Below are 20516 nucleotides of genomic sequence, written 5' to 3'. Positions count from 1 at the left end.
ATACAATAGATTTCCATAGTCAAGGCGGGATGTGATGAGCGCATGTATCAGCGTCTGTCTGGCCTCTCTAGTGAGAAGATCCAAAGTTTTCCGTAAGATTTTTAAAACACCGAAACATTTCCCCACTAACCGGCGGATGTGACCATCATAGGAGAGGGAAGGATCTACCCAGATTCCCAGATTTTTTGCCTCTGTGCAGGGGATGGGGGTGGGACCCAGACTCGGCGGCCACCACTCCGAGGTCCAAGAGGACACATTTCCCCCTACCACCAGTACATCGGTCTTGCTACCATTCAGCTTTAGGCAGTTCTTATCCATCCAGGAGGCAAGCTCCTGCATGCATGCTCCAAAGCTGGTAGCCGCATCCGTGGGCCTCACTATACAGTGATTTACACACATAAATGATTGTCGCTGTGTAGTGTGTGTGATGTAAAGTGCTCTGACACCGTACACTGGTATGAGTGGCACTGCAAATCAAATTAAATGCATCTGAGAAAGAGTGTGGTTATGGAGACTTGAGGGGGACTGTTAAACGGTGGTAGTGAGGGAGTCCGAGGCATAGGTGATCATTGGGGGCACCAACAAACATTGTTGCACAGGGCGCCACCAGCACTAAAGCTGGCCCTGCCATGGAGGCCAATCCGCCTCTCCCATTGGTACCTCCATTGGCCTGGTTTCAGCAGTAGTAGCTGCAACTCACCAGGGATCGGCAATGCAGGATTTGAACGCACACCAAATTAAGTTTGCAAACTTCACAGTCTCTTTGCTTCATACACAAGCACTTTTAACATGTGCTACCTGCTCTGGAGCCACTAGAATTATGCAGCAATGGGGGACAAAATGATGCTGCAGTGTTGACTAAATTATGCAACAAAAAAAAGGCTGAAGCGTAATGCAATATATTTTCTTATACTTTATTATTTAGACATTTTTTTTACACGTTAACTCTCTCTGCAAAGATTCTGCTTCATTAGTATCAGTATAACATACAAATGCAGCAGTGAGAAAGGTGATAATCAACCTTTGCAAAGGGCAGTCAACTGTGCAAAAACTCAAGTCACGTTTTTTAGCAACTTTATATCCGTTTGAGCTACAAAAATTATTAGATAAAACTGTAAGATTATGCAGTGGATGATGTATTATGTGGCTAATATGGCAGAGCCATAATTATATAGAAAACATTTTCAAACTAGGATATTTTGCCATTCATGTTTGAACTGCTCTTGTGGAAGAAGGGAGGAGAAGTGCTAAGGAGAGAAACTGCATGGCTTGGAGACAAATGGCTTGTGATTCCACTTTTAAGTGTATTTGGGACATTGTGTGATTGGAAATGTATCCCACTTTGTGAATGTATTTAAATGCCAATAACTCCTATTAAACCTTAAATAATCGAGTGTATCCATTAGTTGAATTAAATAACACAATAAGCTGTGACTGGTCCATGAAATGGCAAACAAATACTAAAAATTGGGATGTTTGGCACATTCTGGCCACACCTTTGACTCCACTCACTGATCCAATCCTTGTGCTATCCCCGCCATCGGAGTCTCTGCCAACAGTTCCCCTACTTTTTTCCCCCCACTTTGACCACTGTTTGTACACATGGCCTATGAGCGTGCCTCTAAACTCATGTCTGGTTTGTGTGTGTGTTGCATGTTTTAAATATGTGCATCCGTATGCACCTCTAATGCACATGAGCCTGGGTTTCCACTGTTCCTGTATGCATGTTTTATGTCAGTGTATCTGTATACCTGTCTTGATTTTGTGCCTGCTTCAGGCGGGAGAAGGACCTCAGATATTGTGCAGGCACTGCTAGCCATCCACGGTCCACCGAGAGAAGTCAGGGTATGTAAACATGCTATGCTGCCCTAGTTCTTAACTGCGGCGCGAATACCGCTGCGCCTCAGCGGTTTCTTTTCTTTTTCTTTCTTTCTTTTTCTTTCTTTGTTTGCAGAGTTTTATATAGCGCGAACTAGAACCTAACCGAATCAGTTATCAGAGCGCTTTACATAGCACCAGTTACGTTACATGAGGACACACTTTCATTTTTTTTTTTAGGCACGGGGAGATTAAGTGATTTGCCCAGAATCACAGGGGGTTTTTAGCGTCGTTACCGAGACTCGAACCCAGATCCCCAGGTCCGAGGTCGAGCGCCTTAGCCGTTAGGCCAACCCCTCGAGTGGGCGGGGCGCGCCGGCCAACGGACCTGTGCAGCACTATCGAGGTAGTGCTCGCGACGGCCGTTGGCCAACGCCTGGAGCGAAGGGGTTAATAGTGAGATCAGTTTGTAAACAAAACAAAGGATGCATGTTAGCTTAGTCTTTCTTTTTTAGTGAGAGATTAAGGTCGAAGATTTAATTAGGTCAGACTAACCCTTGCATTGGATACATTTACAAAAATATTGTTAAAAGGAACAAGTTTCAATAAGGTGTCACATTTACAGGTATCAGAATGCAGACGATTTCCTTTTTCAGGTTATTCAGAAACACTCTGCAGGGCATTCTAGAAAATGCTATTATATCTACATAAGGAGTCTTCCAAAGGCTTTTGGGGGGGATGGAGACCATGTTGACTTTCAGTTTTTGTTTTAAAATTATTTAGATTGTACTTGCTGGGTTCCTGCTTATATTGATAACAGGCAGCCGACACGTAGGTCTTATTTAGTCTGTAAGCACTATTTTTCTTTAATGAGTTTCTCCTACTGCAGGCACCACATGCTTTCCTGCAACATTCAGCGTGCCATGTGCGCTTTTACTTTCTAAGCAGCCCGGGACAATGTTTGACGCTTCTTTGAAATGAAATAGGTCTTCCATTTACAAGAGTTTAAGCCATTGGAATTGTAAATCACAATGCCTTTCATTTATTTGTTATTTATAAAAACAAATAAATAAAAAGCATTGGCATTTAAAATGCCAATAGCTTAAACTCTCACAAATGTGAGACCTGTTGCATTGCAAATGCTTGTTATATATATATCTATGCACCCTATGTTAAGGGCTAAAAATGTCTTGCGTACATTGAATCTTCCTCTAATAAACCTCACAGCAGACTCGAGCAGAAAGAGAGAGCATAAGGTTTAAAAACACAGCCTTTATTGAAGAGAAAATTGCAAAGAAATGTGAAAGGCATTGTTAGCTAATAGGCTGCATTAAAAGCATAACTTGTTAATTCTGGCACCAGGCATTTAAGACATCCAGGACATCCTATATCCCATCATGCTTCTAAGGTGACAGTTAGGTCAGTTCTTTTTTTACAGTGACATGACTCGACAGAATACATTGACCTGTAGGAACTGCTGTATGCAAATCTCATCCGGGGAGGTGTGCAGGATACTTCTGACTTTAAAGAGGATTCCTCTGGAAAAGAACTAGGATTACAGGCAAGAAAATAATCCTTCTTTTCCAGGAGATCCTCATCAATAGTCATAAGTATTAGAATAGAATTGCAGGCCCATCCCATACCCCTGCAGCAGAGTCATGAAAAATAAATGCAGTAGTCATCATCACTGAAAAAGATTTTATAAGGGGGCCTACCCTAATTGGGTGTCTGCCTTAGTGTCTGAATCTAGAAAGTAATACCTTGTAAAAGTATGCACTAATCTCAATGTAGCAGCTTTGCATATTTCAGAGATTGAGATAAACCTTAGAAGGGCTGCGGTTGCTGCCTTGCTCCTTGTAGAGTGAGCTTTGAGTCTAGCAAGTAACTGTCTGTTGGCTAACTGATAAGTGAACAGGATACAAGAAACTATCCACCTAGAGATGAACTATTTAAGGGATGAGAGACCTGTCCTGATAGGACCATAATTAACAAACAGATGGTCAAATTGTCTGATGGTTTTGGTCCTGTCCAAATATAATTTCAAATCTCTTTTGAGATCTAAGGTGTGTAACGCTCTTTCTACTATTGTGGAAGGGTTTGGAAAGAAAGTAGGGAGAGAAATCCTCTGGTTAATATGGAAATCAGACACTACTTTGGGAAGGAAACCAGGTCAGTCCTCAACAATACCCTGCAAGCATGGAACACTGGTTAAGGCTCTTTGGTGCAGAGAGCTTGAATCTCGCTCACCCTGCGTGCCGAAGTGATAGCTACCAGAAAAGCAGCTTTTCAGGTAAGGTGTTGTAGGGATGCCTTATGTATGGGCTCGAACGGTGGCCCCATGAGCTTTGAAAGACCCACAATCAGTTCCCAAGGCGGAGAAGGAGATCGTACTGGTGGGAACTCCTTCTTTAATACCTCTAAGAAATCTTTCACTACAGAAATATGGAAGAATGACCTTTGTGTAGGGGACTTTCTGTAAGCAGTTACGGCTGCAAAAGATGTACCTGAATGGATGAGAATTGCAGGCAGGAATTTGTAAATGGAGAAGGTAAGCTAATATTACATCCCCCTGCCCTGAAATACAATGGAAATCATTCGGAATACACCACACGTAGAATATCTTTCACTTAAAAGCGTAAAATCGTCTGGTTGAGGGCCTCCTGGACTCCGGAAGAATGCCCATACACTACTGCAAAAGGTCTTCATGTCAATACTGCAGAACTTTGACACATGCTGTCAAGCTCAGCGAGAGAAGGTTGGGGTGGAAAATCTTCCCTCCGAGCTTGTAGAGGAGATCCGGTCTCCAGGGCAGCCTCCTCTGTGGTCTTTCGGACAGGTGGAGTTGATAAGCATACCACCACTATTACGTTAGTTCTGGAGCTATTAGGAACCTTCTGGTCCTGGTTCGGTATATCTTGTTGATGACTGTTGGCATTAGGGGAATTGGAGGAAACGTGTACAGAAATGTCCCAAACCAGATCAAAATGGCACTCCCCTTTGTTCCTGGTGGGTAGAATCTGGATGTGAAGTCTAGGCATTTTTTGGAGCCTTCGTCTGCATGACGTTGTCGTGCAGAATCCATGTCATGTGTTTCTGTGAAGTTTCGGCTGAGGGAGTCTGCTTGTGGAATCCTGGCAGATGAATCAGAGAGAACATCAGCTTCCTCGCTATAAGCCAATTCCAAATAGCCTGTGCTTCCAGGGTTAGGGGGCGAGAGAGCGTGCCCCCTTACTTGTTCACATCGTGGGCTAAATGGACAGATCGCAGCTCTAGCATGCTGATTTGGTATAACTGCTCCTTATTGGACCACAGGCCCTGTGTCTGCAGGGGACCCATGTGAGCCTCACAGCCATGGAGACACACATCTGTTGTGAGGAATTTCGTCGGAGTGTCCTGGTCAAACAGGACACCAATGAGTAGATTTTTCCATTGAGACCACCATGGTGGTGAACTCTTCACCGCTTGTGACCAAGTGAGACTGTTGTCACAATGGTCTGTGCATTGGTTCCATTGATCCTCCAGATTCTGTTGGAGCAGCCTCATGTGCAGTCTGGCATTGTGGACTAGGAATATGCATGAGGACATTGACCCCAGTAGCAAAGCCATCTGTCTGACTGAGGCGTGTGTAAGAGGTTGTAACATTTCTGTGCAATAGGCCATAATTTCTCCTAAGAAGGATACCGTTTCGCAATTTTTGTGTCCAGGGTCGCACCTAGGTATTTGAGTAGGAATCTAGATGGATTTCTCGGTATTGACTTGGAGACCTAAGGACTGGAGGGTCTCGATAGAAAAATCATAATGTTTCCTTCCTTGATCTGGAGAGGAGCTTTTCCTAGACAGCCACCTAGGTAGGGGTAGACAAATATGCTTTTATTTCATAAGAAAGCTGCTATGATGGCCATCCACTTGGAGAATGTGCACAGAGCTGATTTCAGGCTGAACAGCACCACGTTGTACTGGTGATGTTTAGATGCCACTCTGAACCGTAGAAACTTCTGTTTCTTCCTGGCGAATGGGATGTGGAATTAGGCACCCTGAAGGACGATGGAACACATATCCACCAGATATACTCCCTGATACAATTGGGGGTATAGCAGGAGGAGAGAAAAAATTCTGAATGTCTCCTTTCTGATGTATTTGTTTAGGAAGCGTATGTCCAGAATGGATCTGAATTCTCTGTTGGGGCCTTTTTTCCTTACTAGGAAATACAAAGAATACACTCCCCCTCCTCTCTTTTAGAAGGGAACCACCTCTATGGCCTATTTTCGAAGTAGATTTAGGACTTCGTTTTGTAGAAGCCTTTGCTAATGGCAAGAGGTTTTTAATAGTGGAACTTACCGAGTTGGGGATTTGAAATGCAGTGCGTACCCATTCTCTACAGTATTCAGCACCCAGTTGATGCTGTTGATGTTGCGCCCCTCGTTTCGTATGTTCGTTGATACTCCCCCCCCACCTGAGTGCATAACAGTGACTGGGAAAGCGGCACCTCATTGCTTTCCTGGTGTCTTGGAGGAAGCTGGTTGTGGTCTATTAGCTCTTCGTCCACGCATTGACCTGTGGGGTAGTGAGACCTGGCTTCTTGTTGTTGGACCTAGTGAGGGGTTTGAACCCTCTGATGGTAAGGATGTCTGTCATAAGGCCTGTACCATCAGGGAAAGTCCTCCCATTTATCTAGGCTGACGGCCTTGAGTGTATCCAATTCTGTTTTCATTTTTAATATATCATCGTCCGCGTGGGAGCCAAACAAGGAATTACAGGTGAAAGGAAGATTTGGAATGCGTTACCGTGCCTCTGGTCAGACCTGTAAGACAAAGCCATGGAGAACATCGGCACATATACCATGGGAATAACCGTGCGCTGCAAGGTAAGAACCATTTGCCACCACACTAATTATGTGCTTAACAACCAGACCTCCTCCTTCCAGGATCTCTTCAACGTCCTGTCTATCTTCCCTAGGGAGCTTTTCTGGTCAAAGAGTCCCATAGAGCTCTATTGTAGCGCCCTAGTTAAGTTTGTGCGCAAAATACCTTCATATGAAAGTTAGAGGTGGCACAGATTTTTTTGCCCAACAAATTTATTTGCTTGCTGTCCTTGTCCGGCGGGACGGATGATGAAGCCACAATGGAGTCCGTTTTTTTAGCGGCAGCTATAATAACCGAGTCTGTTGGGGGGTTGGTCGGTTCTTAGAAATAAAGATTCCTGATCCTGAGCCTTGTACTTCTTTAAAATTATTTCAGGAGACACTTGAAAGGAGGCCGGGGTAAGGAAAATATCTATGACAAGCTGGAGCAGACAAGGAACCAAGGGTAGCAATGGTCTTGGGGAGGACCTATGAAGCAAGGTCTCGAAAGTGACAGATGAGGTTGTTGTGGGTGCTGGAATATGTGTTCAGATTGGCAGTTCCTCTCACCAACACTTCATTGAATGAATTTAGGTCATCTGTTGGGGATACTCTCACTAGTGGAGTGCCCGTAAGAGTCGGTGAGTAGTACTCTTTGATGATCTGATGGATGTAGACCATTTAGGAGATCTAGGGGCTCGTTGGCATGAGCGAGACCTTCGAGATCTCCTTGCAGGTGTATCCAATTCTGTTTTCATTTTTGACATCTCATCATCCGTGTGGGAGGCAAACAAGGAATTACTGGTGAAAGGAAGATTTGGGATGCGTTAGCGTGCCTCTGGCTTCAGACCTGTAAGACTAAGCCCTATGTGTGACCATGTTCTATGGCGAGGAGTTGTCTCTCTAGGTACCCTGGATCTCGCTGGGGACCTTGTAACGCTGGCCTCCGCTAAGTCGGTTAGAGGAGTCTTCGGGGGAGCTTTGGTGACTGTGTTCTACGAGATCTCGAAGGTGAAGAGGTCTGTGAGTATTGGAATCCAGACTCTGTGGCACTGCCCAGTAGCGGACACTTCAGCCAACGTGGAGAAAGATGAACAGGCATCTGCTGAGCTTATGGTTGTTTGGGAGTCGTTCGTCCCCATGCAGGGCAGCGGGAAGAAGCTCCTGAAGATGTAGTTGACCCCCCTTTCATGTTGTGTAAACCTGCCAGCAAAAGAATGCTGCCTTCACTTCGAGCAAAGAGGTGCTGTCGTCGATGGTGGCCTGGTGGACTGGGCAAATTGCTTAGGTGAGGAGTGCGGCCTCTATTTCGACAGGCGTATCACTGATGTTGACAGAGTGCCTAGAAGGTGGTCGTTTCGACATCAATTGGCATCTGGATACCACCGACGAAGAAGTGCGCCTCGGTGGCAAGTGGCGCCTGGTTGCCAGCGATGGAGACCTCTGCCTCAACGTTGAGCGCGCCTGGCTGTCACTGACGGAGACTGTCTTATGTAAACATGATTGACGTCGAACAGCAAAGGGAAGCCACCAATAGAGTCTTCGTCGTACTATGGTTTGAAGTCGAATGATGATGGAAGGCCGTCAAAGGGGTGACTAACAGATGCCTCAACGTCAACCGGTGAACACTGGTCATCATAGGAAACTTCTCTTGTGTGGAGGTCAAGCGGTGTACTTCTCTTGATGCCATGGTCTTTGACGACTTGTGTATCGAGGTTGATGGAGACTTACTTGGTGTTGAATCTCTCGACGTCTGATGTGGCAGTTTCTGCATTGCAGGCACCTCCGACGTAGATCCTGACGCTGACGGAGAACAAACAGTATTTTTCTAGCGCTGGAAGTACATCTTGTTTTATTTCACGTCTGAGCAGAGATCTGCCTCTTGATGAAGTCTGGTGAGGAAAGGTAGCCTTGGAGGAAGTCCTCCTTTTTCCTCTCCTGAAGCCCATGAAGACGCATCTTCTCTCTCTCTCCTAAGGTTCTTTTAGAGAGTTTCTGGCAATGGTAGCAAGACTCAGGTAGATTTTTGGCAGGGCGCTTGACAAAAAGCGGAGGTATTTTATGATAGGAAAAAAAGTAAATTCCTGTAAAAAGACATCGAATGAAGTAAAAATAAATTATCTTTGGAAACAATTTCTGTAAAAAAACTGAGACAGCTCAATGCTTCAGGATTCTCACGGAAGGAGCTGGAAAAAAGGAACTGACCTAACTGTCACCTTCAGGGCATGATGTGATAAAGGAGGTCCTGGAGGTCTTAAAGGCACAGTGCCAGAATTCACTTGTTATGCTTTTAATGCAGCCTATTGCTAATCATGCTTTTTGTATTTCCTTCCAGTTTTCTCTTCAATAAAGGATGTGTGTTTTAACCTTATGCTCTCTCTTAATGATCTACAGAAATGCTTAGGTCTGGTTAGAGGTATACTAAAGGGAAATTCAATGTACATAGGGCCATTTTAGCCCTTAACATAGGCTGCATATATTTTTGTAAAAATATTTATTCATATATATATATATATATATTTGTTTAAAGTACTACGTACATGTTTTTATGCTATGCATATGTATATATTATATATTTGATATATGCTCCGGGGTCCCCACATGTAGGCGGGAATATTCTAATACTTAGATCTATTGATGAGGATTCTCTGGAAGAGAACCTCTGGAAACTCTCGCCTTCAAGTGACAGTGAAGCTGATTTCGCAGGCTCTCAACTTGGTGAGTCCCTGCCAGTTGGTGAAGAGGAAGAATATAAAACAAATTAATCACCATGGCAAGCACTCACAGTAATCTTAAACTCAGTGGACATTACCTAAACTAATACTTCAAACTAATGACTAAACACTCACAAAATTTAAGTCATGAACTCGTCGTCATCGTTTATCAGTGATCAAGTGAATGTTCAGGACAGCTGTTTTGTTTTGTTGGTTATTGAATCTTTATTTCTCCCCACTTCACAGTGCGTAAATGATACAGTTTTCTTACCTTCATCATTTAGTGACTCCATTGATTCAGTAACCTTGGTATTGTTCATTTTGTTCAATGAGTCCGTGGAACGTGATAAATATTTAATGGTATTCAGATGGTTTTCATCATTTCCAGCACTAAAAGGAATGACACGAACACCTTTAGTATAGATCATATCAAGCTAACTGTTTCACTTAAACACATACACATCTCATATTTTGCAGGAGATCTGATTTTATTTTTTGTGTGGGTCAGGTATGTCTTTGAATTCAAATTTAGGGTCTTAGATTTTTAATTATGTCTACATGATTGTCATTAGAAATAAAGTTCAAACACCAGGAAAATGTATAAGTAAGGAAAGATTGAACTGGAGGTGAGAGACTGCCACATGCTAATTTTACAGATATTAACAAATCCCAATCTTCATGACTTTTGCAAGAAAAGTGAGATTCTTTGCATGCAACAATGGTTCCATTTATATAACAAGATTAACGCTTACCCTGCAATGTTTTGAATGGAGACACTCTTTGAAAGGGATAAGCTTGTCAGAGGTCGCTTATTGCTAAACGTCAAAGCAAAGGTGTTTTCATCAGGCACCACTATAGCAGATCGAGGACGTTCCTTCGTTTGAGAGTCTACAATATTTATAAAGTTAGATGGAGAAATTAATCATAAAAAAATACAAATTAGTTTCCTTCACAACACATACCCAGTGCCAAACACCCTTTAAACAAATTATATGTTTCAAATAAAACATGCATTTTCCAAATAATAGAAGTTTAAGATCACCACTTAATGCCCTTACCCACATGTAGAAAAGCCTCCACGCCACAGTCTGTGAAAACATTAGCCCAAATTCAGGTCAAGAGACTGTGACCATAAATTTTGAAGATTACTAATCTCCCAGTTAAACAATTATGGTTTACACTTGGTATAGGGGACAGAGCAAGAAAAGGCCTCAAAATGCTAGGAATTCATTGGATCTAGCAGTGGAGTAGTGAAAAATGATGCCCCGTCATGCAGAATTTGATGGCATCACCTCCTATGGATTAGTGGCTGGAGTCCAGATTATGCCCTATGGGTTAAAAACTATTTCCATGGCAGCCTGTGGCGATGCAATTGAGTTTCAAGAACGGAATGATGGAGAGAGAGAGGAAACACTGGTTAGGTTGAAAGTAGATAAAGGTTTAGGTGTAATTAGTTGGGAAGGAAAAAACAGTGATGAGAAAGGGACAAAAATAAGGTGAGAAAATTTGAATAGTGAGTGAATTAGAAAGACGTGACAACTAGTGCAATAGGGTGGAAGTGTTGGTGAAAAGGAAAAATAGAAAAATATGGGAAGGAAGTGAACATCACAAATCAATCAATAGATAACTAGGAAGACTACATGGGAGATGGTTTTAACAAACTATATTGTTGAAATTAAGCCCAATTTGCAAATTACTGGTTAACATTAAACATAAACATACAGTTATATTTTCAGTCGCGTGAGCGCTTTAACAAAATTCATAATGCAATAGGAATACTCACTCTTGTTTCTCATGACAACTGTGGGTAATGAAGAAGTATCATGTGCTTGAGGTAGTTTTTGCTGCTAAAAGAAATGAAGTAATGAAATAATAAGTAATGCATTGAGCACAGTCAAGAAACTCAAGTAACTGTGTTATACCGCTACATATCCAATATGCTGGACTTTGCTTAAACACCTCTCTCATGAAGTGACCAATATGAGCGGACACTAATGGAGTTAATATGTGTGTAATGTGAAGACCAGGATGTATTATCAGTCAGTTTAAAAGAGATCCACAACTGAATTTCTGAAGACTCAACTGTTAAAATAAAAAGTTCAAACCTGCAGAAACAATCTGAAGGTACTCCAACTCTACAAGCAACAAGAAGCCAGAAGATGGGTAGAATAAGAAATTTGCTGATGGGCAAGCGATCCAAAAGTGTTGAAGGTTTAAAAAACAAAAGGATTGGAGGTTGAAGGTGAGTGGTAAAAGAGAATCCTAGCAATCTTGTCCCCCTCAAAAAAAAAATATGTTGTAATTAATAATTAATTTTACCTGTAGTATTCCTGCATATTGGCTTTATCGCAAAGGACTTTTTGTTAAAAATGAAGCATAGCTGACCACTAAATAGCTCCAACAGTTCACATCCATGCGTGAAAAGTATATGCTTCCCAATTTGTTTTTACTTGCTACACATGACTGAATAGCCATTATGCACAGTAACCTGTGATATCTATGAGGCTGGGACAATAAGGACCATACAATTACATTCCTTTTGATCTTTGTACAGCCTCTGACAATCAGTGCTCAATGACGTTATCAAATTTTCTCCACACGATAATTAGGTTGTATTACCAGGTCTTAGTATTTCTCATAGTTCAATCAATCACTGCATTTCTAAAGTGCGCTACATACCCGTGAGGGTCTCAAGGCGCTGGGGGTGGGGCGCTACTGATCGAAGAGCCAGGTCTTGAGAAGTCTTCTGAAGGCCGGCAGGTCCTGAGTCTGTCGTAGGCTGGTAGGGAGAGCGTTCCAGGTCTTGGTGGCGAGATAGGAGAAGGATTTGCCGCCGGCGGTGGTTTTCCGGATACGAGGAACTGTGGCGAGGGCGAGGTTGGCTGAGCGGAGGCTTCCGGTGGGGGTGTGGAAGCTGAGTCGGTTGTTGAGGTATGTAGGTCCAGTGTTGTGTAGTGCTTTGTGTGCGTGGATGAGGAGTTTGAAGGTGATCCTCTTGTTGACGGGGAGCCAATGCAGGCCTCTCAGGTGGGGTGTGATGTGGCTGCGTCGGGGGACGTTGAGGATCAGTCGTGCCGAGGCGTTCTGGATTCGTTGTAGTCATCTCAGGAGTTTGGTTGTTGTTCCTGAGTAGGGGGCGTTCCCGTAGTCGAGTCTGCTGGTGATGAGGGCCTGGGTGACGTTTTTTCTCGTGTCGGGAGGGATCCATTTGAAGATCCTGCGGAGCATTCGGAGGGTGTTGAAGCAGGACGCAGAGACGGCGTTGACTTGCCTGGTCATGGAGAGGGTGGAGTCGAGGATGACCCCCAGGTTGTGTGCGTGGTCTGTGGGTTCCGGGGCTGTGCCTAGCGATGTTGGCCACCAAGAGTCGTCCCAGGCTGATGGGGCAGGTCCGAGAATGAGGATCTCCGTCTTCTCTGAATTCAGCTTCAGTCTGCAGTCCTTCATCCAGTCTGCTACGGCCTTCATTCCTCTGTGGAGGTTGGCTTTAGCGGTTTGGGGGTCTTCGGTGATGGATATAATCAGCTGGGTGTCGTCGGCGTAGGAGATGATGTTGAGGTGATGTTGTCGTGCGACGTGGGTGAGCGGCGCCATGTAGATATTGAACAGCGTCGGGCTGAGGGAGGATCCCTGTGGGACGCCGCAGATGATCTCGTGGATTTTGAGCGGAAGGGTGGGAGGCGGACGCTCTGGGTTCTGCCGGGGAGGAAGGATGTGGTCCAGGCCAGGGCCTTCTCTTGGATTCCGGCGTCATGGAGGCGGGCTGATAGGGTGCGGTGGCAGACTGTGTCAAAGGCTGCTGATAGGTCCAGGAGGATGAGGGCGGCTGTTTCCCCTTTGTCCATCAGGATCCTGATGTCTTCAGTGGCGGCGATGAGGGCGGTCTCGGTGCTGTGGTTGCTGTGAAAACCGGATTGGGAAGGGTCCAGGATGTTGATGTCTTCGAGGTAGCGGGTTTGCGGTTTGTTGACAATCTTCTCTGTCACTTTTGCCGGGAAAGGGAGCAGGGAGATGGGCCGGTAGTTCTTGAGGTCCTTGGGGTCCGCCTTGGGCTTCTTCAGAAGGGGGTTGATCTCGGCGTGCTTCCAGCTTTCCGGGAAGGTTGCTGTCTCGAAGGAACTGTTGATTGTTTTCCAGAGGTGGGGCGCGATGGTTGTGCTGGCTTTGTTGAAGACGTGGTGAGGGCAGGGGTCAGATGGGGATCCGAAGTGGATGGAGTTCATGGTCTTGACGGTGTCTTCGTCGCTGACGTTGGACCAGGCGGTCAGGCGACTGGTGGTCGCAGGGGTGGTGGACTCGGAGGTGGGTGCGGGGGTGTCGGAGTTGAAGCTGTTGTGGATGTTGGTGATCTTGCGGTGAAAGAAGGTGGCCAGGGAGTCGCAGACTAATTGCTCAAGAGAAAAACTGAAAGACAGATGACAGTCATCAGAGGCAATAGTTTACATTGTGCCTCGGAGCTCAACATCACAACCATGTCATGGTGGTACTTAAAATAGTTCTTCGTCCTGCACCAATTACCCCTATTCAAAGAACTCAGAGGGCAAAGGTGTTGCAACGAAAACAAGAAAAGAACACAAATCTGGCATCACGCACGACAGAAGGCCTACCCATACCGGGAAGGCTGTGCAGAGGGTCACAAAACAAGCAGGAGCTTGGCTCAACTGTGGGGGTTAAGGCCTTTTACTCCTGATGTCCCAGGTCCCAACCTAACCGACTATGGATCCTGAGCAATTGGGCCAAGTACCCCTTCAGTACTTGACTCTCAGTGGTAGCGTGAGTTGAGCAGTCCAAGGCTTCTCAGGATGGTTTGGGGGGTGGTGGTTCGGTGGACAGAGGGGGGTTGAACGCTGGCTCACAACTCAAAATATGTTCAGCAGCAGCAATACATGATAGTCCAATCAAATACTTGCAATAATTAAAAAAAAGAATTTATATACAAACAAATTTCACAATGCAACATTCACAGATAATGCACAGGGTACCCTGAGATCAGACCTCTAGTGGTTAATAGGCAGGTCCCTAGTGATAATAGTTATTCCCTATTCACTATAGGTGACATTCTGGTTATGGTCTACTAGAATTCTAAATCTCAGGAATCCCTCTCCAACTGTTTATGAAAGCCAAAAGTGTTCCAAGTGCCAAAGTGCTACTAGGCAGATAGGTTCACTAAGCCGTCTGGCCTGAAATTCAGTCTTACCTGCACCAGCAGGATCTGAGCAACCAGAGTTGCTGAGTGCAACCCCTTAGCGGGTGCTGAAACTGCAGCAGGTGCTGAAAATGCAGTGGTTTAAGCCTTTCTCACGTGACCCAGGAGGGCTGTTGTCGGGTGTTCTTGAGTTCCTCACACATGGTCCTGAAGCCCCTGGGGGTTCTCAATGCTTATTTGATGCTGGTAAGTTCCTTAGAATCCTCCTCACAGTTAGGGTGCAATTCTACTGATGCCGGTCACCAGTCGCGGCTTTGGCACCACAGAGGCCTCCTTCCTCCTCCGATGGGCTTAACGAGACTACACTCCCTCCCTAGACCCGATGACAATCCCAACCCGCTACCCCTTCCGCCGGCATATGGGATTATGATCGCCTCTCTTCCTTTGTACTTTTTCTACGGACCGATCAGCACAACAGCAATGTTCAAAACAGCACCACCTGGCATACCGGGTCTGCGCCTTAACTCTGCACATGGGCTACAACCCGATTGGCTCTGCAGCACTCTAACAGCAGCGCCTCCTTATATAGGTGATGGCCAATTCACAACCTGTACAGGGACAATGACACGATTGGTACAGCAGCGGTCACGACTCACTTCGGCCATCCTCTGGCACACGGGGGTCATCAACTTTTCTCTGCACACGGGCAATGACCCAATTAGTGCAGCAGCCTCCTTCACACATCTCACCACAAGAATACAATCGACAGGATCCAACCACTGGACCTCGCTCCCTCCAATGCTTCTCATCCTCACAGAGCATAACAATCTTAGGAAGCAGAAACGCACTGGTGCTCCAGGAGCAAGTGGTCTTGAAGTCCATGGGTGTAGTCTCATCACCCAGTTGGGAGATTGGCAAGTCTTGGTCCCCTAGTCACAGGCAGAAGTCTTGCAGAGCTTCTCCTCCTCACACAGCCTGACTTGGGTGCTTGACAGATGTCAATTTTCGCGGCCTCGATCTCCCCTTCTTATAGTGAATTTTCAGATACTAAATCGGATTTAGACTCAATCTTTTAAGTTTATGTTAGGGGTCTGCTTCCTTTTGAAATTCCCATTCCTCTGCCTTGCCCTTTTTCCAGAAAGCAGCATTTTTCCAGAAGGCAGCCTTTAACAGCAGGAGCGACTCCAAATCAGATTGCCCCACAACGGGTGGGAGCGACTAGAGGTTCAAACCTAGAAGTCAGCCACAGTGATGAATATCCAAAGATTAGCCTAGGGCCTCTACTCTTTATGATTCTCGTTTCAGCCCCATCCCCTTTCAGAGATGTGCCTAGGCCCATTCCTAGTGATCTTTTTAAATCAAATTGCACCCTAAGAAGTGTACTGAAGAGCCTGGCTTTCCCTTCCTCCAAGTTCTACCCACCCAGCTCACAGGAATGCAACAATCCACAAATCTTTCAGTAGGGAGATGTTGAGGGCGGCATTTGTTGTGCCCTAGAGGAATATGGCTGCTTATCGGGTCTCACTGTAAACTGGGATAAATTGAACAATTTTCCGATCCATGCACCAGACGGGACCATTACACCACTGGAAGTAGGCTCTGTTCTCTGATGGAAACCACACTTTTCAGTATCTGGGTGTCCATATCTACCACATGGTGGCCGATGTTTTTGAGGGAAATTTGTGTTTAGTATAGACGTCCCTATGCTCCTCCTTTACTTTTTCACTGACCCTTCCTGTATCGGGGTGCATCTTAGCCATCTCTTTGTTGTCCACATTGATTGATCCAAGTGCTCAGCTGGACAACAATTGCCCTCGGCTATTAATAGACACTAAGGTGTGCATGGGCTAAGGCATTGCAAAGCACATGAAGAGGCCACTCCTATGCGAAGGACCTCTCACTGATGGCATTATGCAACTTCCACATGTGGGCAAATGGTTTGAGTTACGAGACTGGGAAGGGAGGAGCACGACAATGCTTGGGAACTGGTATGTGAACGTGAAACTGCGAGACTTCACTGATTTAGTTGATGACTATGAACTACCTGCTCACTATTTCGTGTTATACTGGGGAGTGAGGAGGGGGAGCGGTCATTGTGCTGTGGACATGGGGGTAAGTGGGGCAAGAATCCTCTTGCCATAAAGCCCTGAGGACTACTTGCACCACACTGGCCAGTCCCAGGTGATTACTCTCATCTATAAAGCACTAACACAGACCCAGTTCATGCTGTCTGATCTGAGAGATCAATGGTCTGGTCTGGAAACTCATAGTTGAGGACTAGCACACCATTGTACGACACAGATCACGTACATCTCGGAATGCCCAATTCCATCTCACTCAGGTTTATTATATCAATAGGGTATATCTTCTGCCCAAACGCATTATACGTATGTTTCAGGGGACATGGGTTGCATGCCTTTGCTGTCAAGAAATAGGTACAGATTTCTTTCATACAATCCGGGGAGGGGGGGGGCTATAACTCTTATTGGGAGACAGTGGTGAACTTTATTTACCCTGCTCCGGATCACACCATAATCTGTCCCTGGTGACCTGCCTGTTGGGCCTGTATTCCAGAACTAAATTGAACACAATCACCTTGCATTTCTGCAACTTACCCCTGATCCTTGCATGATGTTAAGATTAAGTTTTGAGAATCTCCCAGAGGCTCCACTCTCCAGGGATAGAAAAAAGAAGCTATCTAAATAGGCTAAATGTGAGTGGTGACACTGTAGGGCAGAGAGGACTGCAGAGACTTGACCATGTACAAGCTTGCTTGTCCATCGCTGGCTACTAGGCATCTCTCATTCCTTTTTCTTGTGGTGTTACTCCCTAGTTTCGTTTAGTTTGTCATTCCCCTTTATCTTTTCTGGTGACTACACCCCACACACACTGCTTCACTTCCTATTCAGTTGTCTGTTTTTGTAACTATTTGTGCAGGTTTATGTGCACACGAATGAGTGCACATACAGAGGTTATTGTCTTGACTGTTTTGCATTATAGTGTTGCCCCTGTATGGGTCCCATACTTGAGAGTATGAGCCAGTCTGCTGAGATTAGTATTGCCGTTAATAAAAACAAATCATTATATATATATATATATACATATATATATATATATACATATATACATACATACATACATATACATATTTTCTGGGGGGAAATCCTTTACCTCCTCATGGTATCCCTGGGTCTCCCAAAATGGATCCCAGAATCTTCCAGGCATTGTACCATATACCCAGCACACGCATAGAATATTTATGCACTGCATAGCACTACATGCTTAATGTACTGTACGTTTCCCAGGCAAACAAACACCCAGCATATGTCTATTAAATACATACACTGGACACCATCATACCTGTACTTTCCTAGTCACAAGCACACATACACCTAGCACATGTATTCTACACAACAAGCTGATGTAGGCCAAGGGTGCGTTAAGCACACAGCACTGAAACTTTAAATGGGTACGCTGATGGGCCTCACACTAGTGCCACAGGTAAAAGGGACCTTTTCACCTCTACTGATCCCAACATGGTATGCTTCCATCACAGCGCTTGTGCTGCTAAACTCCTGGTAATGACAATAGTCTTTCACAACTTCGAGGATAGCACTTTGGGCACCACTCCCAGCCCAACAAGAGCACAATCCATGAGACAGATCTTTTGTCACGGCGCACACGCATGGTCCGTGTTCGTCCCACACAGCAAAAATCGGCATCAGGGATCCAGACAACATTACAGTTGCGGCATTCAGGGCAGGGGTGCATGTCCATCACCATGAGAGACTTTCCATCCTAACAGATATTTTGTCATTTTAATACCGGAGAGGCACTGAAGCACTTGATGTAGAGTAGCAAGGTACTCTGGAACCCAGGGGTTGAGGTAAAAAAGGTAGAAAATTAGTAAAAGTGGGGATTTGTTTAAGTGTGCTACGTCTGTGCTCTTCAGAATGGGAAACACAGATTTAAGTGGATTAGTAAAGGAATGATGTGAGGCGTTACTGGGTAGTGGACATGTGCTCCTGTTAGTTTGATGAACTGGATGAAAAAGGGAAGAGTTTGGAAAGGAGGCAAGAGAGCCCCTGGTAGTCGTTAAGGTTTAGGATGAGTCGGAGACTAGAGGTGCAGGCAGAGTTTGAAAGAGAAAATATAATTTTCTCCTAAAATGTAAGAATTAATATAGAGACATTCCCACACATCTAAGACTATAACAATTTTTATACAGACATACACATAACACTTACATTTTATATGCAAAACACAAACCGTATTATATAGCTATGCACCAGGACGTACACACTTCTAATAATTTTTATATGGTTAGACATTTCTGTGTTTCGTGTGTGTGTGTATTTATATATACCGTGGCCGTCTGAAAATAAACGTTGAAGTTTATGCACGCAATCTGGGTCCGTGTCTGCTTGCTGTTAGCATTCCTTGGAGGCAGCTTTGGAGCGGCGACTTCAGGTATATATATATATACATAGAGATTCAGACAGCGAGGCTATCCCGATAGAGTGTTAAGCGCAGCGACCAAGAGTTGAATCCAGAGATAGGGCTTCCCTGCTAGTAAAAAGACCAGGACCCAAAGAAGGGGGGAATGAGATCCGCCTGATAACAGAATACAACGTGGAATCAGACAGGCCAGGTGTAGGTAGATAGGTGTGGGTGTGTGTGTGTGTGTGTGCGTGTATACACACACACACACACACACAGTATTGCCGGTCGCCAGTAGGTAGTTATAGTTAGAACCGAGTTTCCATAGGAGAAGCATTTTTTGATTTGCTAATAACGTTGGCGTCGTTTGACGAATCTTCGCTAAATTCTTCCCCAAAAAAAGTCTATCCAGGTCAGCTCCTATCCTGAAAGTTTGGGGGGGATTCCTCAAGTGGGATCTGAGAAAAAAGGGAGGTCCCAAAAAGTGTTTTCTCCATGTCAATTTCCATAAGAAACTTTAGCCAGGGCTACAGCCCGATCTACTGAACGGAATTACACCAAACGTTGCAAAAAGGTAGCGCTTGGTTCAGAAAGCAACCTTTTTTTTTTTAAATGGTGTAAATCCGTTCAGTAGTTTTTGAGAAATTCAAAAAATAAGAATAAAAAAAATCTATTTTGATGTACGCGCACCCTCTCGACCACGAGCTTTATTCTAATTGGATGTCAACTCTCCAAAGCAGGAAGTGTTGGCAGCCATCTTGGACATTTCACTCGTACAAAACCATAGAAATCCACCTGTCATCAGTGATGTCACTGACCATGTCATGAATGATGTAATATGTGACGTCATCAGCAGAGCATTGCGGGGGCGCGAGTTATAGTTAGCTGAACTAACTATAACGGGGTAATTTCTATGGTTTTGTATGAGTGAAATGTCCAACTAACTATAATATCCCTGAAACCTATGGTTTTTTTCAGTGAATTTCTAAGGTTTATAAAATGCTAATTTCTAATTATAACGTGCCTGAAACCTATGTTTTTTCAGTGAATATCAATGGTTTTTTAAATGCTAATTTCTAACTATGCCTACAAAGTTAGGACGTGTGAAGAAAGAGGAAGAAAAGAGCAGTAAGAAGCAAGACAAAGGCAGAAAGAGGTAACAGAAGTCCAGAAAGACGAAGAAAAGTGCAAGAAGAAGCAAGAGATGTGCAGAAAGAACCAACAGAAGAGCAGAAAGCCTTCCTGTGCCCCCAACTTTTTAGTGAAGGGTACTGGTGGTAACTTGACTCTGACTAACCAAGATCGTAAGCCAGTGCTATGCTAAAAGACACTTAGAATACAGTGAAAACACCTACATATACCAGGGAACAGTATGTGTTGGGGTAACCCTGTAATGAGCATGACCTCCTCTGTATTTGCCATGAGTTAGTGCCTGGGTCAGTGCATGAGTACATGGGTAGTGACTGGATGATTTGAGTGTGGCAAGGACAGTGCATGGTGATTTTATAACTGCTTGGGTTTTGGCGGTGTGATTGGATAAGTACATGATGCTGGATGG

At 44.6% G+C, this 20516-nt stretch overlaps 1 protein-coding gene across 3 annotated transcripts in view; it reads right to left on the bottom strand.

Moving 5' to 3' along the window:
* Positions 1-20516, bottom strand: part of AKAP13 (A-kinase anchoring protein 13) — a 759080-nt gene that overhangs the window by 240529 nt on the left and 498035 nt on the right. For 2 of the 3 annotated variants that reach the window (XM_078683158.1, XM_078683159.1), the window contains 3 exons: positions 11156-11219; positions 10125-10260; positions 9644-9762 (listed from right to left, as the gene is read on the bottom strand). In XM_078683158.1, the coding sequence (XP_078539284.1) occupies positions 9644-9762; positions 10125-10260; positions 11156-11219 (319 nt within the window). The remainder of the gene's footprint in view (positions 1-9643; positions 9763-10124; positions 10261-11155; positions 11220-20516) is intronic. The other variant, XM_078683160.1, reaches the window with a different exon arrangement.

Source organism: Lissotriton helveticus, chromosome 3_1 (genome assembly GCF_964261635.1).
Source record: "Lissotriton helveticus chromosome 3_1, aLisHel1.1, whole genome shotgun sequence".
NCBI classification, from domain to species: domain Eukaryota; kingdom Metazoa; phylum Chordata; class Amphibia; order Caudata; family Salamandridae; genus Lissotriton; species Lissotriton helveticus.
This window is presented reverse-complemented; position numbering and strand designations above follow the sequence as displayed.